General features: G+C 43.0%; 2 protein-coding genes and 2 long non-coding RNA genes across 4 annotated transcripts in view; 1 reads left to right on the forward strand and 3 right to left on the reverse strand.

Annotated features, from left to right (window-relative positions):
• The window catches only part of LOC309502440, a 113,571-nt gene extending 89,693 nt beyond the window's left edge, over positions 1 to 23,878 (reverse strand). Inside the window, exon 1 of the long non-coding RNA XR_014207282.1 lies at positions 22,577 to 23,878. This is a non-coding gene — a long non-coding RNA (uncharacterized lncRNA). The remainder of the gene's footprint in view (positions 1 to 22,576) is intronic.
• LOC309502464 lies at positions 2,785 to 3,227 on the forward strand. Its single transcript, XR_014207307.1, has 2 exons — positions 2,785 to 2,902; positions 2,948 to 3,227. It is a non-coding gene; the product is annotated as an uncharacterized lncRNA (long non-coding RNA).
• LOC309502356 (uncharacterized protein) lies at positions 3,629 to 7,678 on the reverse strand. Its single transcript, XM_082174742.1, has 6 exons — positions 7,568 to 7,678; positions 5,927 to 6,250; positions 5,380 to 5,718; positions 4,888 to 5,214; positions 4,423 to 4,710; positions 3,629 to 4,338 (listed from the first exon to the last, which is right to left on the reverse strand). Exons 1-6 carry the CDS (start codon positions 7,611 to 7,613, stop codon positions 4,187 to 4,189), a joined length of 1,476 nt encoding a protein of 491 aa, XP_082030868.1. The 5' UTR covers positions 7,614 to 7,678; the 3' UTR covers positions 3,629 to 4,186.
• LOC309502308 (uncharacterized protein) lies at positions 10,831 to 17,424 on the reverse strand. The gene is made up of 2 exons (XM_082174653.1): positions 15,632 to 17,424; positions 10,831 to 14,497 (listed from the first exon to the last, which is right to left on the reverse strand). The coding sequence occupies exon 2, from the start codon at positions 14,226 to 14,228 to the stop codon at positions 11,559 to 11,561; it is 2,670 nt and encodes an 889-aa protein (XP_082030779.1). The 5' UTR covers positions 14,229 to 14,497; positions 15,632 to 17,424; the 3' UTR covers positions 10,831 to 11,558.
• Positions 23,879 to 25,444: the final 1,566 nt, after the last annotated feature.

Genomic DNA, 25,444 nt, shown 5'->3' on the forward strand with positions numbered 1-25,444 from the left:
GACGTGAGCAACCCGTCTGTCTTCTAGTAGCTGTGCCAAGAGAAATCTGAATCATTCCTTTCCGAAACTTGCAGAGACGGAGAGTGTGAGTAGGAGCTGTCCATGAGCTAGGAGCAGGAGCAACTTTGACTCTCCCTTGACTTTATCATACTTTATGCCTCCACGTCCCCCCGATTGCCTGCGAGCTTCTCCTCCTGTCTATACGCTAATTTCCAGAGAGTCGCGTGGTTATGACGCAATCGTTAGCCTATTTTTACAAAAACTGCTTCTACGGGGCCATAACGTAAGATACAAGGTAATGGAGCCTTTTATACATTTTCGTGTTTCTTTAGAAATAAATAATGGACAAATGGAGTCTTTAAACGCCTCAGATGTAAAGTTATTCGCTGTCAAAGTGACGCCAAAATGAATGGGAGTCAATGGGATGCTAACAGCAGGTGATGGCTTGTTAGCCAATGGCGGCTCCCGGGGGTGGTACGGTTTTCAGGGGATGGATTGGCCCCCTGATTGTTCCCGGTGCAAGAATTCAAAGAGGAAACATTTGGCGGGAGTGAGTTACTTTCGGTTCCCAGTGAAGGATCAGATAAAGGCTGCAAACAGACAATATGTAAAACCTACTATATGTAGTCAACACTAACACATCCAGATCCACACAAGATCTGCGACGCCGTCCGGACCTGCAAATAAATCAGGATTCCAGTGATAATATCCAGACACTTTTTGATGTTGTGTTTCAGAAACGCGTCTGTGTTCATTGTGATTGGCCCTGAGGACACAGTCTTCAGGAGTTTAAGAATGATGTGTGATTAAATTATGTTTAGAGGTAATAAAGTGTTGTCAAGTGTTCTTCTCATAAAAATTTATGAAGATGGTCGTTTTCATAAAAGTTCGTTTTCTAGGTTTCTTTTAAAGAAGAACCGTCCGGTTGGTTTTTAATTCCTCTTACTCAGGCCTTGTCCACACTAATATATTTTTCTCTCCGTGTTGGTCTTCTGTCACACTGAGACGCCGTTTTTATTAATGAAAACAAAGCTTTTTGAAAACGCTCTCCAAAGTGGATAAATTTGAAAACAGCGTTTCCGCGTTGTAATGTCGACTGTGAAACTGGAGGTATTTAAAAACGATGATGTAAGTTTAGTCATGTGACGCATATTGTACCAATATATTCATGTTTATACCGGTATTGTGCCTGTTATGTGCGATTCACTTTCACACAGTTGCTAAAACTCTGTTACTTTGCAAACTCTTCATATCACAGTCCTGCAAACATGACTGAATATTCACTCGCATTTGCTGTCCTGCTGTAGCCTGGAAATCCAGAGCTAAATCTGAAAGATTAATGGTCTGGCGTCGACTAATGAAACTCGGCCAGCTCGAGGGGCGGCACCAAGCACGCATTTGAAAATCTCACTGCACCAATGTTGTTTTCGTCAACGATGACGATAACGAAATGATTTCGTTGACGCACCTTTTTTTTATGACGATAACGCGACGATGACTAGCTAAAAATGGCTCTAAGGTGACTAAAACATGACGAGACGTTTTCGTTGACGAGACGAGACGGAACGAAAATGATTATAAGTCTGACGTTCACAATGCATGTCATTTCTGCCTATTTTGCGTGAAATCTGTCTGTTTAGAGTTAAAAAAGTATCAGCTTCCTATCCTTGTTTTGGGTACGCCCACCACCCGGCTGCCGCCATACCGCGCACCAGATTCCACACAACAACAACACACCTGCGGCTGCGGCTAGTCACTCGCCACACATCTTCTATATGAGGCGCCGGACTGGACAAAAGCGAAACGAACTGCACGAGCGAGCGACAGTGCGCGAGAGAGACCGAGTGTACGCGAGAGAGACCTAGTGTGTCCGAGCATTAGTTTAGTAGGCTAATTGGTTCAAAGTAATATATAATTATTATATAACTTAGATTATAACATAAATTATTATTTGACTAATTATATAATAAAGCCACAATTGCCAAAGTAAGAATGTTTTTATCCTGGCTTTTTTGGAGTAAAACAGTGATTCCACTGTTACCACTTTATCTGTGTGTAATGTTGTAGTAGCTCAAATTTAATTGAGTTACAACACTCGAATTGCAACACTTGCTACAACCTGTCAAACCTAAGCCCATTTCCAATACTTTTTATCCTAAATTAATTTGTTAAAGACTACTTTTTTTTTTTTTTTTTTTACAAAAATTGACTAAAACCTTTTTGTGTTTTCGTCGACTAAAACTTGACTAAAACTATCAAGTTTATAAGTGACTAAAATGTGACTAAAACTAAAAAGCATTTTTGTCCAAAAGACTAAGACTAAAACTAAAAGGGCTGCCAAAAACAACACTGCACTGCACGCAATTGGCTAACACTACGACCAATCACAACAAGCCACATACGCTTAGCTAGCAGCGGAGCTAACTGGTAGATTAGACTCTTGCCGTATCCGGTCGGCAAAACAGCAAAAACACCCTTCTTGCAAAGGAAGGATTCGAGCGGCGTCTTCTGTTCCTCTTTTAGATAAAAAGCCAAGTCTAACTCGTTCATTGTAGCGGCCAAAGCCGTTTCAAACATCTGGTGTTCATCCATAGCCATCTTACAATGTTTACTAAATGACTTCGACGTCACAGCGCTGTCGTCATCTCGCCTCTGGCCCGCCTATATCAGATAACCCGATGTGATTGGTGCAGCTCGGATACAAGGGCATATTTAATGAGCATCATTACTCGACGCCAGAGTAACTCGCTGAGCAAATGAGTGAATGAGAGCGACCTGGACGATCAGTGAATGCTGAGATCTTTAGCTAAATAAAATGATCCTGTCAGAAGAATTGAGCAATAACTTTATTATTTATTTTTCCGTCTGTATCAGAATTTGGCATTTCAGCCGTTTTCCAGAAGTTTCTCGTCCACACTGAAACGCCTGAAACGCTAGTGTGGACAAGAGAGCGTTTTTAAACAAAATCCCCGTTTTCAAATGTATCCGGATTAATGTAGACCAAGCCTTAGATCCAGTCATTTTAAAGGTATTTGATTAGATTAATGAATTTATTACTTTTTTCAGTTTTTACAGCGTGTTCTGATCCATCGGCACCGTTTCAGACCTCTTTTGGGGGGGGTTTTGCACCAATTGAGCATGTTGAATAGAGATGAGAAATCACTCTGATTGGCTATTTAGCTTAACGAACGAGTCCGTGCACAAGAGCAACGTGGGCTTTTACGTTATCTTAACCTGGTCATTCCAATCCCAGACAGCAACATAGTGTCGGCCCAGATCTGGGAAGCGTTGGATCCGCATGTACCGGATGTGGGCCGGATCTGGGCCGACACTATGTTGCTGTCTGGGGTGGCAAAAAATTCATAACAACATGAGCCACCAGGAATGAAGAAAGTGAGCAACATGACTGATATTTAAAATAGAAAGCACTTTCTTAAGTAAAAAAAAAAAGAAGAAGATTAGTAGCTTTGGGTGCCGTTTAATAACAGCGATGAAAACTTGATTGTGAACACAGTTGAGCGTAACAATCACAGTGCAGCACAGCTAGAGAACCAGATTACTTACATAAAGTTAGTATTCCTGCAGGGGGCGCCCAACATTATAAATGTAAGAAAACATGGAGACACTCTTGGACTTCAGAGTGAGAAAACTTTATTGATAAAGACAAGCAAATACACATGGACAGCAGAAGTAAAGTGAAATCTGCGGCTTGGTTTGAGAATAGATGTAGAACAGATGTTTCCACTAATAAAATTATTTAAGTTGAGATTATATTACATTTTTAAGTTAAAGGTTTTAATTAGCTTACTCAAATATTTGAAGTTGAGATCAATTAAAATGTATGAGTACAAAATAAAAATCTGGCTGTTCTGTTTACTTAAACTTTAAATTTCTTAACTTAAAAAGTGAGGCAACTGATTTAAGGTTTGCCAGCTTATTCTGGTTTACGGTGTAAAGTTTATAAACAAAAATGTAAAGCCTTTTGAATTGGATTTTTAAAAATATATTGCTGAAAGAGAGAGAGCGCAAGCTAAACAATCATCAGTATTTATTATGACAAAAAAAATTAGAAGAACAAAAAACACACTTGAAGAACCTTTAAAGTTCAGCGTTCTGCTTTAGATGCCACAAATAAGTAAATCTCACAAGCTATATATAAAAAATCAGTTTGTGAGAAATGACACCATTAGGTTTCTGATGTGTGAATATGTGCTTGATCTCGTTCAGCTCTTCTGGATCTGATGTCATAAACCAGAAGAATGACAGTAGCCACGCCCACCAGAGCAGAGAGGACCAATCGGATCACAGCTTCAGTAGGACCACAACAGTGGACAGAGTCTGAGGAATAAAAGCATCAAATTGAGATCAGATCAGTTCATAAACGCTAATATCAGCGCTGACATCAACTAATATCAGCCGTACCTGAACATGCGTGACAGAGTTGAGTGATGTTGAGATGTTGAGTCTGGTTGCTGATGGGATTGTTCAGCACACAGATGTAGGAGTTTTTATCCTGATATTCCACTTCCAGAGGGAGAGAGAGACTCATGCTGAGATTAGACTCACTGATGCTGGACAATAAACTGTTTCCTTTGTACCAGGAGAGAGTCACATGACCCACATTCACAGCTGAACACACCAATGAACATGATGATGATGATGATGAAGATGAAGAACAGTCTCTGCTGATGACAGGAACAGGCAGACGAGCTGGAAAACATGAGAGAGAAAACAAATCTAATCAGCTTCGTTCAGTTCAGTCAGTGTGTTGAGTCAGTGTTTATATGATCTATCATCTCAAACTATAAAATGATTCAACAATAAATATGTAAATAATTGGTTAAAAACAAGAATATTTGAAGGACATGAGAAATGATCTCTACTCACCAGAGACAGAAACTCTGAAAGCTTTTAATGAGAAACCTTTTGAGAGCCAAAACCTTTTCATACTTTTGATCTGTAGTTTATAATCTCCAGCATGTTCAGTTGTGATGTTTGTGATGGTCAGAGATCCAGTTTGATTGTCCAGCTTCAGTCTGTCTCTGAATCTCCCAAGATAATCATCATATACAGTGATTCTGTCGGCCTTTACATCAATTTCAGCTATTAAAATATTTTCATCTCCAAACATCCACCGAATCCATTCATAATCCTTTATTTCAGTGAGATCAGAGTTTACAGTGAGTGATTCTCCCTCCTTCACTGATATTTCAACTGTATCAACAAACAGAAACAGAGTTTGTATCTGAGATATTGATATTCAAATTTCAAATGAACAATAACATAAAACAAAAACAGAAATGAAGCAAAATGGTGTTTTGGATTAATATTGTTTTGTTTGATTAAAACATAAAATGGTAAAACAAATATTTAACCTACCAAAGACAGCGAGATAGACATCACTGCTCGAACCAGACCCGCCTTTCCACAGGGTTCGTCCATAAACTCCAGCATGTTCAGTTGTGATGTTTGTGATGGTCAGAGATCCAGTTTGATTGTTCAGCTTCAGTCTGTCTCTGAATCTCCCATCAAGAACATCATCATATACAGTGATTCTGTCGTCCTCTTTATTGATTTCAGCTATTAAAGCTTCAGACCACCAACCAGTCTTATCTTCAGTTCCAAACCTCCACTCAATCGCTCTATCACCTTTTATTTCAGTGAGATCAGAGTTTAGAGTGAATGATTCTCCCTCCTTCACTAACACTGACGTCTCTCCTGTAAAACCAAAAACACACACAGAACACACACAAACAGGGTTTGTCAGATTAATACTGTGAAATCACTTAATAATGTTTTACTATGCTTTAAAATGTCAGTTTGAAATAAACAATATCATAAAACAAACAAAAAGAAACAAAATGGTGTATGAATTAATTTAAATGTTGTCATTAAATAAAGGTGAAACAAATGTGTTTAACCTCACCATAGGAACCAATATTGATCTTTCTCTTTCTCACACCGTTGATCTGTAGAGAATAATATCCAATCTCTTCAGTGATGTTTATGATGGTCAGAGATGCAGATCGTATGTTCAGCTTCAGTCTGTCTCTGAATCTCCCATCAAGAACATCATCATATACAGTGATTCTGTCGTCCCGTTTATTGATTTCAGCTATTAAAGTGTCTTCATCATATCCAAACCTCCACTGAATCACATCATCATCCTTTATTTCAGTAAGATCAGAGTTTAGAGTGAATGAATCTCCCTTCATCATATACTTCAATTCATCTTCATCACCAAACACACCTGAAGAACAGAGTTTTTCACAGATTAAAGCTTTAAAATCACTTGATGTTGGTTTGATGAAGCTTCACTGAAATACTTTAAATCATTTAAATGTGATGTTAATAATATTCTGCAAAGACAAAAGATGACAAGTGAAATAGAGTAGAAATAGATTTATAAATGGAACGAAACTAAATAAAAACACTTTTACTTTAATGTTGTAACAAGTACTAGGTTGAATTTACTGTTGCTGTATAAACTCATGCTGTGGTTCTTTTCTGTCTTTAGTAGATTTCTTAAACGTTATTGTGGATTAACTAACATTTATGAAATCGAATAAAGACACAGAAAAGAAGCACAGCGTGTGCAAACTGGTATATCCATATATCTTTAGTAGATGTTAGTGCTGTCCTGTAACAGTGAATGTTAATCCTCTCTAATTTAACCAGTCATTTATTACATGGAACCAGAACTGAAGCCATAAAAACATATTTAAAAGAAACACAAACAGAAAAAAAACAATCCAAAACATCTTCAGCGCTTTCAGTCCACAAATATGAAAAGACAAACTCTTCAAAACTGCTTCAGTAATAAAATGACAGATGATCTGATGTGAAGCTGCTCTGTAGTGAAATGAAGTGAAACTCCACCAACATCTAAAATAACTGCACATCTATAAGTGTTAATGCATGAACATCTAGCTCTTTATTCCTGATAATTCACACTCTGACCTTTATCACTTTGAGCTCCAGTGCAATTTATACGCGAAAATGAGTTTTTACGTGCATATGATACGTTTGGTTAGGATTAGTGGTGGGGGTTGAATTACACGCAATAAACTGCATATGCACATAAAAACTCATTTTCGCGTATAAATTGCACGATAAACACGTTTAATATCTGATTTCTTATCGCGCTAAAAACCCGTCACTCATGAATCATTATGTTTGTCTGCTGATCAAAGCACTGTGAGGGAAGGGAGTGAGGACTCAATGTTTCTGAACTTTTTGTTTTACCTCATTTGCGTTTGTATTGTTTTACTACTTACACAGTTATTTGAGTATATATTATTATATTATTTCCAATACACAGTTTGGTTTTTACTGATATGTTTTAGGGGGGGGGAACCCTGAGATCGGGTCCTGACCCCCGCTATTTCTGCCTACACTAATAACTGAGTTTAGACCTGAATTCAAACTTGATCTCACAGTAAAATCACAGCTCAATTATTTCTATATGAGAATAACAGTTATTGTTAAATCCTCTCTGTCTAATTTAACCTGTAATTTATTACATGGTACCAGAAGAGAAACAACCAAAGTCATATTTAAAACTCACCATCCAGACGCCAGAAACACAGACAGAAGAAAACGATGCGAAACATCTTCAGCGCTTTCAGTCCACAAATATGAAAAGACAAACTCCTCTATACTGGTTCAGTGATAAAATGACAGATGATCTGATGTGATGCTACCTCCTGTTTTTGAAACTCCACCAACATCTAAAATAACCACATCCTTAAACAGGCAAGAGTAGAAAATGATAAGCAACAAATAATTTCATGTCATTTTTTATATCATCTGGACTTGAGTAAATCATATGCAAACAAATTTTTTAAAAATGTATGTAGGCCTATTTTGGATTTTATGAGTTGTGACTCCCAGATCACATTGCCTGTTTAGGGTATAAGAAAAGGACCAAATCTATAACTGCAATCCTATACTTCAACTCATATAATGTTGACATCATATATTATATATCATTGGAAAGCTTACAAACGTCTCGGTTACGTATGTAACCCTCGTTCCCTGAGTAGGGAACGGAGACGTTACGTCGGATGACGACGAATGGGGTTTCGCTTAGAAAGCCTGTCATCTTCGAGTATATAAAACGAGCCAATGGCAATGAAATGCCATGGGTCTGCGGAATTTGCATAGCGTAAGTCCGCCCCACCCTGGGGGTATATAAGGAAGTGTAACAACAATGACTTTGTGTTGGGGAATTAATTAGCTCAAATTAGCGGTAATATTCATCAATGTGAATATGCATCTGTTGCTTCCATAAATTAATTTATTCAAATTAGGGAATAGGTCAAAACCTCGGCTTGTATCAGCGATTACACAATTACTTGTAATAATCACTGATAGAGACGGGTAGCATTTACTCAATTTGGGGGAATTTGAGGTAGAAGTTGAAGAATGTTCATTTACCATGCAGACTGGCCGACCAGTGGACAGAATGTATAATTTATGAACAGAAATCGGGCGTCTTTAACACTGATAGATAACACTTTCTTGTGGCCACAAAGAAGATAATTATCTCCGTGTTTTAGACAATTTTAGGTTTCTTTTAAGAATAAAACCAATCGTAGAGCTTATAAGGTAAAATCTGCACTCATCAGGGACTCAGAATTTGAAACAAAACAGGCAAACTTAATTCAAATGATTTAACAAAGTTTATTTAACAAGCTAGCGATTACACAATTATTTTAAATCACGCAGGAGTAAAAATGCATAAACAAAACAAGCAATATAACGATCGTAATACAGAAATACAACAAAAATAAAAAGGTTTGAGAGAGAGGAAGGGAGAGAGAGAGAGAGAAAATCAGCGAGAGGAAACTGATAGTTGAGATACGAATGATTTTAGGTGTGTGTGTGTGATGTGGAGATGGTAGCGTTTGTAAGGTGGGTGTGTCAGCGGCTCCGTGAGCACGTGGTGGTGTGTTTGTCTCGGCACACGTGGGTGAGAGTATGTGTGTGTGTGTGTGTGTATGTGTATGTTTGTGTGTGTGAAAGAGAGGTTAGAGAGAGAGATAGAAACAGTTTTAGTCATTCACCACAAAACCCCAACGTTTCTCAGTAATATTTAGACAACTTTAAACAGCATTTCCTTCAGATTGCAAATTTAAAAGATCTACGTTACTCTGTTTGGGAGATCGGCCTTCTGTGTGTGCGTTCGTCTGTGTTGGATAAAGGCACCTGGATCACGTGGTCACAGCGTTCTGGTTGCTATGGCGACTTGAAGCGAGCGAAGACTCAGCAAAGATTATCTTTAGCCTTAAGTTTCGTGGGTTGGTTTCAGAAGACTATACTGAAGTAATAGTAGTTCTAAGAAAAGACTTGGAAATAAAAGGAAAATAAAAGCGAGCGGAGCTTCCTTGAGGGAAGGAGGCGTGTCGTCTTTCTCTCTCTGGCGGACTGCAATGAGAGGAGAGGGGCGCGCAATTTTAAAGGGCTAAACTCACGCCTCCCTCACGTACGTGGGCCAATCGTCTTTAACAACGTATGGGCCCACCTCCTGACGTTTTGAGGTCTATACGCCTCCTTTCCGCGGGGTTTTGAAACGATGAATTCGTCCATAACTTAATAACACTGGTATTTAATAAAACAATGCATTCTCTGATATTTTGTGTTAAAGATTCAGCATCGTTGGGGTTCGTGGAACACGGCAATACCGCGAATGACAGTTCTAATATCTAAAATCAAGGAGGTACATCATTTCTTGTAATTGTGGGCACCACAGAGTGATTACAGGCCAACAAACTACATAGGCATAATATTTGGGACAGGGGATCAGACACACATCAAGAAAATACATTTAAAATATTTCATACAAGGATTTTGGTTCACACGTGGTGGGGCCTGAGTGTGTTTCTGTGTGTGTGTGTGTGAGTGCGTCTTGAAAGTTCATACCCGCCCGCTGAACTCTCGTCCCCGGCGCTGCGGGTGAGGGTTATGTGTGTGCGTGCGTTTTGGCTCCTTGGATTGATGTACTCGGCAGAGACCACATGTTTCGGCATCTGGTCTCTACAACACTGTTTTATTGTTGTGAAGAGTTAATTAGTGTCTATGTGTAAATCAGTGTCCGAGGGACTCCCTAGGGGGGAGTGCTTTCGGGATCGCTCTCATTGGTCAGCGTTAGGCTCTCCCGGCCATAAACAGACGGTCTCTGTTGGTTTAGACGTCAGAGATCATGTAGAGAGAGAGCTAATCAGTGATTTACACCGTTTTTCGGCGCCGTTTGGGCTGCACGTCTTGCGCAGAGCAATCTCAAAACAACAGAGGTGTCGTAAATGAGAGTGCTTTGGAATGTGAGAATAGCTTGAGTCAGAGCGAGACAGGGGTTTTTGTAGATTTAGACTGCATTAATTAATCTAATTTAATCACCATGCAAACTGGTGATCTGCTCTCCGTTACAGAAGTACGCTGGCAACATGCAGATATGTCTTCGCTGAGGAGCCGAGACTGAACTCAGGCGTTTCCCAGCGGTACAGCGGAAGTGGCAGGGAGACGTAACGTCTCCGTTCCCTACTCAGGGAACGAGGGTTACATACGTAACCGAGACGTTCCCTTTCGTTGTCACTCCGAGTTACGTCGGATGACGACGAATGGGGTTCCCAGTGTAATCACGCCACCTCCCGACTGTCTTCCAGTGCCCTGCGTAAGTGTGAGCTCCCTGTCGTGAGACTGGCACGGACGAAGGACTCCTACTTAACACAGGATTAAACCAAGGTACACTGGGAAGCATATCTCAGTGGATATGCAATCATGCCCAACCCGAAGGGGGAGACTTGGAATACACATATGACCCAGGAGGGCTGCATATGGAGAAACACTGGGGTATCCAGCCGCAGGTGGAATATTTCAACCCCAGGGGTGGCAAGGTGGCTTGCCAAGGGAAAGACACATGCTCAGAGAGGCTTACAGTGGAAATACACATGTGGGGGTCGCCCAGAGGGGGAACCATGCACATGGAGGCACCTAGCCAAGCGCGAAAGCTGCCGGTGGCAACTCTGGCGTTGACGTCGTCAGTGCTGGAGGAGACTCAGGGCTTATGAGGCTCACCTGAGGAATATCGCACGTATCCCGTCCGTGGAGAGGAATGGCGAGCAAGCGAAGACACCTGAGCAGAATCTAATACCGGCTAGTTGATGCGAGTACATGAGAAGAAACTGGCTCCACCCGGAGATTGTAGAATCTCGCGAATGTGTTAGGTGTCGCCCAGCTTGCAGCTCTGCAAATGACTGTTAGCGAGGCGCCATGCGCTAGAGCCCAAGAGGATGCCACACTCCGGGTGGAGTGGGCCGTCACACCAAGGGGGCATGGTCGACCTTGCTGCTGGTAAGCCAAAGCAATGGCGTCCACTATCCAGTGAGACAACCTTTGCTTGGAGAGAGCCTTTCCCTTCAGCTTCCCACCATGACAGACAAAGAGCTGGTCAGAGGTCCTGAAACACTGCGTTCTGTCTACGTAAGCACGGAGGGCGCGTACTGGACAGAGCAGTGCCAAGGCTGGGTCTGCCTCCTCCAAAGGCAGCGCTTGTAGGTTCACCACCTGGTGGGAACCTTGGGCACATATCCAGGCCGGGGTCTCAGGATCACGTGAGAGTTAGCCGGCCCGAACTCCAGGCACGCTTCGTCAACCGAAAATGCCTGCAGGTCCCCTACCCTCTTGATGGAGGCCAATGCAACCAGGAGCGCTGTCTTCATAGACAGGAACTTAAGCTCCACTGATTGCAGAGGCTCAAAGGGAGCACTCTGCAGGGCAGTTAAAACCACTGAGAGGTCCCAAGAGGGAACGAGAGGAGGGCGGGGAGGATTCAGTCTCCTCGCTCCTCTCAGGAACCTGATGATCAGGTCGTGCTTTCCAACGGACTTACCTTCGACTGCGTCGTGATGTGCGGCAATGGCGGCAACATACACTTTCAGGGTGGAGGGAGACAGCCTTCGCTCCAACCCTTCTTGCAGGAAGGAAAGCACGACACTGATCGGGCATTTCGTGGGTTCTTGATGTTTAGAAGAACACCAGTTGACGAAGAGGTTCCACTTCAACGCATAGACATGTCTCGTGGACAATGCTCTAGCGGAAGTGATGGTAGCCACCACCGCTGGTGGTAGGGTACTCAAACCTACCTCGTCCCGTCCAGGAGCCTCACGTGGAGGTTCCAAAGATCGGGATGAGGGTGCCATAGGGTGCCCCGTCCCTGAGAAAGCAGGTCCTTCCTCAGAGGAATAGGCCAGGGAGGTGCTGTCGCGAGGAGTACTAGTTCTGGGAACCAGGTGCGGTTGGGCCAATACGGGGCAACCAATATCACCTGCTCCTCGTCCTCCCTGATCTTGCGCAAAGTCTGCGCAAGAAGGCTCACTGGGGGAAACGCATACTTGCGTAGGCCCCGCGGCCAGCTGTGCGCCAGTGCATCTGTGCCGAGCGTGCCCTCGGTCAGGGAATAAAACAGGTTGCAATGGGACGAGTCGTGGGAGGCAAACAGATCTATCTGAGCGTCCCTGAACTGATCCCAAATCAGCTGGACCGACTGGGGATGGAGTCTCCATTCTCCAGCGAGAGGCCAAAGCCGAGACAGCTCGTCGGCCGCACGGTTCAGCTCTCCCGGGATATAAATGGCTCGAAGCGACCTCAGATGCTTCTGACTCCATATGAGGAGGTGGCGGGCGAGTTGCGACATACGGCGGGAGCGTAGACCCCCTTGACGGTTGATGTACGCTACTGTGGCGGTATTGTCTGAACGGACTAGTACGTGTTGACCCCTGAGCAACGCCCGGAAGCGGTGCAGGGCAAGGCGTACAGCCAGCAACTCGAGGCAATTGACATGCCAAAGGCGTTGGGGACCTGTCCAGGAGCCCGCGGCAGCATGTCCATTGCACATGGCGCCCCAGCCCGTGGTGGAGGCATCCGTTGATACAACAACATGCCTGGAAGCTCGTTCTAAGGGCACTCCGGCCCGTAGAAAACTGAGGTTCGACCACGGGGTGAAGGTCTGACGGCAGGCCGGAGTCACTGGGACTCGGAGCGTGCCGTGTTGCCATGCCCACCTCGGGACTCGATCGCGAAGCCAAAGCTGAAGCGGTCTCATATGAAGCAATCCGAGCAGCGTTACTGCGGCTGCGGATGCCATATGCCCCAGGAGCCTCTGAAACTGTTTCAGTGGGACCGCACTCTTGCCCTCGAACTGACGAAGGCAAGTCAGCAGTGACTGCGCGCGCTCGCTCGTAAGCTGCGCGCACATGGCGACCGAGTCGATATCCATACCGAGAAAAGAGATCCTCTGCACGGGGCAGAGTTTGCTCTTCTCCCAGTTGACCCGAAGGCCCAGACGAGCTAGGTGCCGGAGCACTAGGTCCCTGTGTTCGCAAACCTGGTCTCGAGAGTGAGCTAGGATCAGCCAGTCGTCGAGATAATTCAGGATGCGAACCCCGTGTTCCCGAAGGGGAACAAGGGCTGCCTCGACGACCTTCGTAAAGACGCGAGGAGACAGGGCTAGCCCGAAAGGGAGAACCGCGTACTGGTATGCCTGCCCCTCGAAAACAAACCGTAAGAACGGTCTGTGTCGAGGAAGAATGGAGACATGGAAGTAGGCGTCCTTCAGGTCGATCGCTGCAAACCAATCCTGCGGCCGCACGCATTCGAAAATGCGTTTGGCCGTGAGCATCTTGAACGGCATCCTTCTTAAGGGAGCGGTTCAAGACGCGCAGGTCCAGGATTGGTCGTAACCCACCGGTTTTCTTCGGTACAATGAAGTAAGGGCTGTAGAAGCCGGACCTCATTTCGGCTGGAGGGACAATCTCGATCGCACCCTTCGCCAGTAGGGTGGCGACCTCCGCTCTCATGACAGGGGCATTGCCACCGACCATAGTGAAGCGGACTCCCCTGAAGCAGGGAGGAGACCGCGCGATCTGAATCGCGTAGCCGAGCCTGATGGTTCTCGCGACCCGGCGGGACAGTCTAGGAGGCTCTAGCCAGGCCTCCAGAAACTGCGCCAGCGAACCACAGACGTACCGTCGGAGGTGCAGCGAGGCGGAATGACCGGCCCAGGCAAGGGTGGCATAGCGGCCCTGTGCGGGGGCACGGTCATTAGCCGCGTCCTGCCAGAGGAGGCCAGGGGAGGACCAGCGCCCCACGGGGGCGTGCTCTGGCAGGGGTCTGGCGACAGAGGGGGATGAGAGGAGTGTGGCCCGTGGGCGGCGCGTGCTGTCATCCATAGCCTCTTGGGGCTCAGAGAAAGAGCATCAGTTCTTTTGAATGAGATTCTCACCCAGCCCTCCACCGGGGGAAGGAGTGGTCCTGCTACCAGCTCCTGAAAGAACTGAGCCCTAACTCCAGGCTACCTGTCTCAGGAGTGCTGCTTAGCCAGGTGTTAGCCGGCTAAGGGCAAGGACAGGCGGTGCCAGCCTCCAGCGACCTCCTCATGCTCGGGCCGGGAAGGGTCGAGGGGAGGAGCCGCATGGAAGCGGCGTCGGCGGGAAGCAGACTAATGGTGCGTTCACACCGGACGTGAATAGCGCGTCAGGCGCGAGTGATTTCAATGTTAAGTCAATGCAAAGACGCGTTACGCGCGTAAAAAATTCCTGCGGCGCGAATGAGGCGTAGAGCGCGGCGCGGTAGACGCGAATACGCCTCATTCGCGCGTCAAGTTCGCGCGAATAGCGCGAATTGAGCGTCTGACGCGTTAAGCGCGTTACGCGCGAATGATTTTATTAGTGCTATTTGTGCATTCACGCGTTTGACGCGAATTCGCGTCTGCCGCCCGAGTTGAAAAATCTGAACTTCTGCGTCAATTCGCGCCGCGTTAACCAATCAGGAGCCTGCTTGCTGCTGTCACGTGGTGAAGTGACAGTTTATAATGTTATTTTATTTTATTAGTTTGGCCTCAATAACTTATTTTGTAATATGACTAAAATGCACAACAAAGCAAATCTTTCACATAAAAACTCGATTTCAATATATGAGAGATACTCATTTTGTATTGAATGCTATTTATTCCATATCTATTCTAGATTATATGAAACATTATTATTCTAATGTAAAGACAACAAACACAATTTAGTGTATAAAAACAAAAATCACAGGACAGGTTTCACTTTTGGAGGCTGGCTCCATTTATTATCAAAACAAAAATAAATGACAGATTAGGTGGGTGCGGGCGAGGGTGAACCTCGCGCCGGGCTGTAGAGCGCGGGCTCGTCAGGCAGCGACCACTCGAGGCCGAGGCCTTACGGCCTACGCTGTCCTCGTCAGCGTCCTCACCGCCAAACCTAGCTCCTGGAGCAAATTGTGAAACTCCTGAAACCCTCTGGAGGGTCTGGTGGACCCGAGTACAGCGACGATGTCCCCTACGCAGCTGTTTCTGCTCTCCAGAGCATATACGAGCGGTGACTCTCTCGATTAATGCTAATGCTAATGCTCGATAAACATCTAAAAAAGATGGCCGCCAACGGGTTTCGAAACTTTCGCCTCTGACGCGCGTAAATTTTGCTTCAAACTTTTGTTTTTACGCGCGTCAATTTCGCTCTTGACACGCGAATTAACACAAAGTGGTCAAGCGTCAAACTAGACGCGGCAGGCGCGAATTTGACGCGCTATTCGCGTCCGGTGTGAACGCAACATAAGGAGACCACACGGACGGATGACCGTCAGTGCAGAAGCCTGAGTCCGCTTCTGGAGTGATCGAAGACTGTTGGGCGCAGTCCTCAACCACACCGCCGACCAAGCTGCCCATCTCAAGAGTGCTGCTTAGGCTGGCGTGGCAGTCTAAGGGGCGGAGACGGGCAGCGCCGCCCTCCTGCGACCTCCTCCTGCTCAGGGCCAGTGAAGGCCCGAGGGGAGGAGCCGCATGGAGGTGGCCTCGGCGGGAAGCAGACTAAGGAGACCGCACGGACGGATGACCGTCGGTGCAGAAGGCCTCAGTCTGCTTCTGGGGGGGGTCAAAAACTGTAGGGTACAGTCCTCAACCACACCGCCGAGGAGCCCAGCCTGGGACATGAGGGAGCTGAGAAAATGAATTCTCAGACCCCCTCACATCAACCTGGCTGAGCCCATGTCTGGACCACTCTAGTGGACACCACCTGACCCAGGATCACGCAGGTACCGATGTCGCCCGAGAGCGAGGTCAGTAGTGTGCGCGGCGGAACGACCAAGCCGGGCATGGGAGGCATAGCGTCCCAGCAAGGGGGCGTGGTCGAGTTTCCGCGTTCTGTCAGTGTTGGCCAGGGAAGGACTAGCGTTCCACTGCGGCCGGTTCTGACAGAACTGCCGAGTCAGCACTGCCTCGAAGGCGAAGGCGACACACAGCACTGCATGCCTGTGCCACGATAGTGACAGAGAACATACAGCCCATGATCGCCACGCGATCGAGTGCAGCGAAGGCGGAGGACGCCCGCGGGCCGCGAAAAGTCACGTGGACTCCCGCGAGCCGGAAGCGTCCTGATGCACATCCGGGAAGCCTACAGCGCTCGGGGGGAGGGCGGCGCCACTCCAGCCGATGCTTTCAGCTGCCCGGGAAAGCATGGCCATCAGCTCTGGATCTGACTCGACTAACGCTGACACTCCAGAGGGAGGCAACGCAGTCGAATCCTCATTTCCAGAGGAATCAAGCCCGCCTTGTGATGCTGTGAGTGACATGACACCACCTGCTGGAGCCCCGAATGAAAACACTGGGTCCCTAAGAAGAACCAGGTACACACGGAAGCCCCACGGTTTGCGATGTGGAGGGGGGCGTGGCCCGAGGAATGCTCGTCGGTATTATGCCACACTGTAACCCTCAGATCACCCTGGCCACCAGCCAAAGTATCCCCTCTCGAGGAAGAGATAGATTGGGGTGTGGCAGAGGGGACTCTACCCACACGGGGATCATTGAGTCTCGATCTATAAACATCGCGATGGTCACGTTCCCGCAGAGAAAACGTGACTCACCCACGAGCGCTGCCGAGCGTGAATCAGCCCAACACGCGAAACAGCGCTCGTGACCGTTAGGCAGATGAATCACGCGCCCACATCCAGTAAATACACGGGCGAGCCGTCTTGAAAAAGACGTGCCGCGTGCAGCTCTTTTAGAGAGAGGAAAAGCTCAGCAGAGTGCTGAAGCGCCCAGGGAGAAACACACACACTGTCGGCAGATCACTGCACAGATCAGCAGCAGGCAATGCGATCTCGCTGGAACACGCCGTCACACCAACACACTGAAGAGCCGCTCGTCTCGTAGAGTGAAGATGATACAGAATAGCTTGTAGGAGTGAAGAAAACTCTTGGCTCCGAAGCGAAAACATATCTGCATGTTGCCAGCGTACTTCCTTATATACCCCCAGGGTGGGGCGGACTTACGCTATGCAAATTCCGCAGACCCATGGCATTTCATTGCCATTGGCTCGTTTTATATACTCGAAGATGACAGGCTTTCTAAGCGAAACACCATTCGTCGTCATCCGACGTAACTCGGAGTGACAACGAAAGGGAACTCAAGATTCAGCCTGTGAAAACCATTTTGAAATCGGATACTTTAAACTATTTTAGCGAGTTCCTTACCTAGTGGGTGGTGTCAGGTTTCTTATTACAAAACTTATTTTAACTACTTTATAATAAAAAAACTTTTCTAATCTTGACAAAACACATATCGTCGGAAAGGTCTGAGACTGTATTGAGACAAAAAATTAATTAATTTGTTACAAAAAACATCCAGTGGCTATTTTTGGTACAGCTCCTAAAGCATTCTTGAATTACAACCATTTAAATTTGGATAGTGCAATATTACATATATTCTCAAAAAGGGGGATGACAGGTTTGTAATATTGTTGTTGTTTTTCAAATCATGTGACCAGCATACTCAAGACAGACAGGCTGTATCAGTTTAACCTGTAAATTTTATCATTTGTAAAAATAAAAATAAAAAATAAAAAATAAAACAACCCCAGAATACAAAGATAGTCAAAAGTAGCGTTAATCCCTTTTTTATACCCAAAAGTGGCAATGTGACTCAGGTGTAACATATATTTCAAAACGTGCTAAATAACAACATGAACAACATTTTTATAAAAAAAATTTCAGCACCTTAAGACAATGTTCATAATTAATGTTAGCAGTGTTAGTATTATTTTTTCAAAAAAAAAATTAAGTTTAATATATATTTACTTATCTCAAAATCTGAATGTCCTGCACCACTGGCAGCCATGTTGGATATAGGTCAGGCTGACTAATTAATCACAATTTTTTTTAAACAAATCATGTGGCCAGCATACTCAAGACAGACCAGGCTGTGATAAATGATAAAAGGTTTTGATGAAAAAATCATTCTTACGCCCCAAAAAAGACGACAAAAACTATGTTACACCCAGATCACATTGCCAGTTTTAGGGTTAAGTTAATGCATGTGAGAATCTAGCACTTTATTAGCTCATCATTTCATGCTCTAAACTTTGTCACTTTGAGTTCGATTGCATCTCAACTTCCTGTTAGTGTGGATTTCCTGCAGGGGTTCAGGATGCAAGACTGCCGAATGACTAAAGAAACGTTATTAGCAAGATGGTAGAAAACTGTACATTTCTTGTCTATTCCACCCACTGCCACTTATACCAATGACGGAAATAAGCGCAGTTACAATAGCTTAATATGTGGGAGAGCGCTGCTATAGAGAGTGATGATATTGTACTGCAATATGTTGCACTTCAAAGTCAATACCAAATCAAAACTAGTTAGCACATTATTTGTAATTGAAAAGGTCTAATGACAAAATATGGTTATGGTTACACTTAAAATAGTTACAAAATAGATGTATGAGATAACTTATACCATTAATTGTACCCAGCATATATGAAAGATGTTACCTGATAGAGAGAGAGAGAGAGAGAGAGAGAGAGAGAGACAGAGAGACAGAGAGAGAGAGACAGAGAGAAAGAGAGAGAGAGAGTGTGTGTGTGTGTGAGAGAGAGAGAGAGAGAGAGAGAGAGATTTTTTAACACACATTTATTAACTACAACACCTCAAACAAACAAATCCAAAAAACACTGCATTTACAAGAAATCACATTGAATTAGGCCTACTCAAATTCTTCAACAAAGTGCAATGTGTCATTTTCAATCCAGCACAACATTCTTTGCACACTCTAAACCTCTTCAAAGTTTTCCAATTTTCTCATATGAGAATAAAAAATAAAATCATGTTTTATTCTTGCTTTTATGAGCCCCTTAAACAACAATTCAACATTTTTACTACTGCCAGCAATTTCATATTTCCTACTAATATACTGTATACTGCCATTTTGGCTTGACCCAAGATAAAATTTAACAACCGTCCTTTCTTCATTTTTCCTTTACAATATTTAAAACCAAAAATAAACACAATCATTGTAAACATTTCATTAACATTAGTAAATAAAATCTCCAATAAACCAAATAAAGGTCTAAGTCTCTCACAATGCATAAAACAATGAAATATGGTTTCTCTTTCACCACAAAAAGGACAACTATCTTGCACATTCGAATTCAACAATGAGATAAAAGAATTTATAGCAACAATTCCATGTAAAATTCTCCATTGAAGATCACCCACATTTTTAGTCAATGGTGGTTTGTAACAAGAGCCCCAACAGGGTTTGACATCAAAATCAACATTTAAATGATCTCTCCATGGTGTATCCATACGTTTTAATTTCTCTTTATTTATCACCTTCACACAAACTTTATACAAACTCTTTCCCCCCCATTGTATCAAACATTATGTCTCTCAAATTCTCTGGGGTCATTAAAACATTTTCATTTTCTATTACACTTTTAGATATCACCATACAAGGGAAATGATCCGTTTTATCAGGAAGAGCTTGACTTGACAAAAAGTTCCAGTCGTCTTCACTCAAATTTTCTCTGCACTTCTTTAATAAAAAATAGACTGTCCTTGTTGATTTTATTTCAAGTCTCTGTGCGAGTGCATCAGCATTGTAAAACTAGATAAAACCACAAAGTTGTATCTCCACTTAAATCGAGCCGAGCACCATTAATCAATGGCTCTTCCAAAAACCAATACAGAGACTGATATGACAATGATCTTTTGACCTGTACCATACACCATGCTTTTCTTAAGCTTTCATAAAAGGAAGAAATAGACTTCAGATTAAAACACCTACAATCTGTCCAAAATATATTTAGTCTAAAACCCCACCCTCCAACCTTACTCAAAAGGCAACAGGCTGGTCCAAACCATGAGACACTAGGACTGTATAAAAACTTTTGAACAAACTGTAGCCTAAAAGCTACTTTCCTGCTTACAAGGTCAACAACCCCTTGACCACCTTCTTCCTTTGGAAGGTATAGAACATTTCTTGGTAACCAATGTAACCTATCCCAAAAGAAATTGATCATCTTGACCTGTATTTTTCCAAGAACCCCTTCAGGAGGCTCTAAAACTGTTAATCTGTGCCATAATGAGGAAGCTACTAAATTATTAATAATCAATGCTCTCCCCTTAAAAGACATTTTAGGTAAAAGCCATTTCCACCTTTCAAATCTTCCTTCTACATTTTCAAGAATATTTTCCCAGTTTCTTTGCGTTATTATTTCATCACCTAAAAATATTCCAAGATATTTCAGACCTCTTTGTGACCAAACCATTTCACCTGGTAATACCAGTTCTCCCTCATTCCATTTTCCAACTCTATATGCTGAACTTTTGGCCCAATATACTTTTGCAGATGAGATTTTTGCATACATGTGAACAATATCAACAAGCTTGTCAATATCATCCTGTCCACTGGTTAAAACTAAAACATCATCTGCATATGCTGATAGCTTTATAGGTGGAAAGGTACTCTCATATGTAAAACCATCTAAATGAGACCTAATTTTATTCAACATGGGTTCTATTGCTATTGAGTAAAGCATACCTGACAAGGCGCAACCTTGTCTAATCCCCCTTTGTATTTTAAAAAGGCAACTCAAACCACCATTGATTTTCAGTACACTTTCAATATTTTCATGAAGCACTTTAATCAAGGCAGTGAAAGCAGGTGGAAAACCAAAGGTTTCTAACGTATACCATAAAAACTGATGATCCACCCGATCAAACGCCTTCTCTTGATCTAGGGAAATTAGGCCACATTTTTTCCACATCCACAACACTGTTGGAATACAGCTCCTTATAAAAACCGACAGCCATTTTTCGAATATCAGAATCCTCAATCAGAACTTTTCCATCTTCTGCCCGTAAACACTGTAGCAACAATGACATCTGCTTTTCACATTAAGTGAATCATGTGATGTCGAACACATCGTCTTTGTCCAAACAGCACTGGTTAATAATTCCCCACGGGGCAATTTACCAGCACCCGGGTGTCTGTTGCCCCCCAGTTCAGCGTAGACTCCTTGTGACTTTTACAGCCTCATGACACACACACACATACACACATACACACACACACACACACACACACACAAACATCCGTTGTGTTTAACTTAACATTCTTTTAAATGTGTGTAACTCAGACTTGTATCTGAACTTCCTGTATGTATGTGTGATTAATGTTGTTTTGATCATATAGTTATGATCTTCGAGTGTTTGGATCTGAAATGTATTTTTGAAGAATGTTCTCCCAGTAGAATCGCATCCCGTAACCCGAGCTCATTGGCAGGTCATAAAATTTGACCACCAAGCTCAGCCAGCCCTATGCATGAGATAACAGGGTCGCTACAGAAAAGGACTTTTACCCATAAAGTCACTCTTAAATGTAATAAATATATATATTTGTGTGTTAAGAGGTGTGTGTAAACCATAGGAAAGCATACATGTCCTATTTGTAACATTAATAGAACTGCAAATGCCTATACAAATGCATAATAATGTATCTTTGCCTCGCTACAATGCCTATATTCTATTTTTGATATCTCTGTAATCCTCTCCAGCTAACGGAGTTGAATTCCGATAGCAGAATTCAGTGATGCGCATTGTTTTATAAGTTCATATGTCTGGAGAAAATCCTCTCAAGTTAAAGTCAATCATGACTCATTCGAGTGGGCGTGTCTAACCGGACAAAGGAATCTTCCCGCTCGAAAAATCTCGACAGCTGATTCGTCCTACACGAAGGAGGCGACGGCACATGGGACACTGATAAAAGTCCAAACCTTCAGTTTCCTCTCTCTCTCTTCCAACTCAACCCTTCCTCCTCTTCTCCTCGGCGCAGCGCTTCTCCAAAGGAACATCTGGAGGAGGCCCTGGCCTTCTCTATCGACGAACACATGTTCGAGTCGTAGCTGCGTCCCTTGCAACAAAGACCTTAAACCTCTCCCATCCCGGGAGATGAACCTTATTTTCCGGTAACATTACATTCAGTGAGCCTTTCAAGCTTCCCGCGACACCGGAAGACGCAGCAGAAACAGGACACCATCCTCGCTTCCTGCATCAGCTTCAGCCTGACCAGAAAGAGCACTCGCAAGTATATTGATTCCTATAAAAGCTGTTCCAGGTGTCTCGTGGACTTAGGTTTCTGTATGTAATAATTACTAGCTTTTCCCTTCTCTCTATATCTTTCTTTCTCTCATTTCATTTATTTTTTTTTTATTTTTTTTTTTACCTTTATTTAACCAGGAAGTCCCTTGAGACAGAATCTCTTTTCCGAGGGAGACCTGGCCAAGACGGCACACCAGTTACAATTTAAATACAAATACAACACAGTAAAAACAACCAAACAAGCATCACATAAAAAGGAACAGGTCACATATGGCAGTTACATTTTTGAGTTATACGGCATTTTAACATGGTCTTAAAATCATTTAATGGGACTAACTCATTTAGATGCAGCAAGTTTTGCAAATTATTCCAAGACCATGGCGCAAAGTAAGAGAAAGCTTTTTTTCCCAGCTCAGTAAAAACCCTTGGAACCTGGAAAGAGAGCCACCTGGTGGAACGGAGATGAAAGCTGCTGGAATTCTTCTTAAGAAGATTACATAAATATGCCGGCAGTTTACCTAACATGGCCTTGTATAGGAAAATATGCAAATGAAGTTGTCTACGTAGACTTAGTGACGGCCAACCAATCAGTTCATACAACGTACAATGATGAGTACGGGAACCAGAGTTCGTTATAAAGCGCAGAGCACTATGATACACAGAATCTAAAAAGTGGAGAGTACTAGAGGCAGCATGCATGTAGACAACATCACCATAGTCCAAAACACTTAAAAAAGTAGCCTGCACAAGTTTTTTTCTATCTATCAAGTTAAAACAAGCCTTATTCCTAAAAAAGAACCCCAGTCTTAGTTTCAGTTTTTTTACAAGCTTTTCAACATGAACTTTGAAAGAAAGTTTATTGTCCAGCCAAAAACCTAAATACTTGTACGATGAAACATTTTCAATTTGATCCCCATTTAGTGTGTTAATAATTATATTGTCTGGGGATTGGGAACGAGCCCTTGAAAACGTCATTAATTTGGTTTTCTTAGTATTTAGCACTAACTTAAGGCCATGTAGTGAGACTTGAATCTGTTGAAAGGCTAATTGAAGGTAATTTATGGCTTGGCCTAAGGAAGGGGCAGCTGAATATATCACAGTATCATCTGCATAAAGGTGCAGTTTAGCAGTTTGCACATCCTTTCCAATATTATTTATGAATATAGAAAATAAAATAGGGGCTAAAATCGAACCTTGAGGAACACCCTTGGAAATCTCTAAAAAATCTGATTTAAGACCATCTATAGAAACACATTGCGTTCGTTCTGTAAGGTAGTTTTTGAACCAATTGATAGCTGTGTTTCCTATTCCAATGTTACTTAATCTATTTAGCAATAGCTCATGGTCAACGGAGTCAAATGCTTTGGACAGATCCACAAATAAGGCAGCGCAATGTTGCTTTTTGTCCAAGGCATTTATAATGTCATTTAATAGCAACAAAGTTGCTGTAACAGTGCTGTGTCCAGCTCTAAACCCTGACTGTACATTAGTTAAAATGTTGTGCTCTGCCAAATATTCTTTTAATTGACAGTTTACTTGAGCTTCCAAAATTTTTGCAAGAATAGAAAGTTTGGAAATTGGCCTATAATTATGAAGATCTGAAGGGTCGCCCCCCTTTAGCAAAGGAAGCACATAGGCTGCTTTCCATAATTTGGGAATTAAATTTGTCTGCAGACTACAATTAAAAATATATGCTATAGGCTTAGCTATAATTTCAGCTGCAACCTTCAATAAGAAAGGTTCTAGGTTGTCTGGTCCTATTGATTTTTTGGGGTCAATAGCTTTAAGAGCAATACAGACATCCTCTTTTAAAATGGGTCTAAAAGCAAAACTTTCCGGTAGTGCTTCACTGCTGGAGTCAGAGCAATGATAACTTGGTTTGGACTCATTGAAAATACAGCCAGCTGATACAAAGTGATTATTAAAATGTCCAATTATGTCAATTTTGTTTTTAATTTCAACTGAATTTACAAAAATATGTTGTGGAAGACCTGAAAAAGAACTGGAACCAGACAGAGACTTAATTTGTTTCCAGAATTTAGAGGGGTTATTAAGATTTTCAGACACATTTTTTAGATAGTAATTTGATTTTGCTTTTCTGGTCATGCTTGTGCATTTATTTCTTAAAGTTCTGAAAGCAATCCAGTCAGCAGTAGAATTTGTGGCTTGAGCTTTGCCCCATGCAACATTTCTTTCTCTAATCATAAAGCGTAACTCTTCAGTAAACCATGGGTTATTCCTCCCGCTAATCCTAAATTTCTTTACAGGAGCATGCTTATTACAAATAGCTGAAAAGGCATTGTGAAAATATTCCCAAGCATGTTCCACATCAGGTATCAGGCAGACAGTCTCCAAATTACAGTTGTACAGATCTTGAATAAAAGCCTGTTCATTAAAACGTTTAAAACACCTTTTAAAAACATAACGAGATTTATGTTTAGGTAATTTTGTGTCTCTTATACAAGCAATCGCACAGTGATCACTGACATCATTGCAAAAAACAGCAGTCGATGTGTATTTATGTGGCATGTTTGTAAAAATGACATCCAACAGCGTTGATTTGCTATGATCTCTCGGGTTGATACGAGTTGGGGTGTCAATAAGTTGTGTGAGATTCAAAGAGACAAATAGGTCTTTAATATTCTCAGAGGCAGGGGAAAGCCAATCCCAATTTAGGTCACCCATTAGAATTACTTCAGAGTCATTAAGGTTGAGTAATACATCATGAAGAGAGAAAATAGTTTCTTTTGTGGCGGAGGGTGGCCTGTAGCAGCCAACAACAGTGAGGTATGTATCCTTGTATAAATTTTCTTTCAATGCCAGTAAATCAAATTGTTTGACTCTACTTACTGACAATGTCACTGAGCTTAAGAATTTTGATTTAACATATATAGCAACTCCACCCCCCTTACCTGAACGATCTGCTCTGAAAATATTATAGCCATCAATAGCAATCATGTTATCTGTTATTGTAGATTTTAACCAGGTTTCT

This window comes from Leuciscus leuciscus, assembly GCF_965113295.1.
Source record: "Leuciscus leuciscus genome assembly, chromosome: 7".
Classification (NCBI taxonomy): Eukaryota; Metazoa; Chordata; class Actinopteri; order Cypriniformes; family Leuciscidae; genus Leuciscus; species Leuciscus leuciscus.

Coding starts and splice junctions, on each gene's coding strand:
- LOC309502356 (XM_082174742.1), bottom strand. CDS start 7,613: ATGTTTCGCATCGTTTTCTTCTGTCTGTGTTTCTGGCGTCTGGATG. Junction 4,711..4,887: donor TTTCAGAGTTTCTGTCTCTG/GTGAGTAGAGAT, acceptor CATGTTTTCCAG/CTCGTCTGCCTGTTCCTGTC. Junction 4,339..4,422: donor ACTCTGTCACGCATGTTCAG/GTACGGCTGATA, acceptor TTTATTCCTCAG/ACTCTGTCCACTGTTGTGGT.
- LOC309502308 (XM_082174653.1), bottom strand. CDS start 14,228: ATGGATGACAGCACGCGCCGCCCACGGGCCACACTCCTCTCATCCCCC.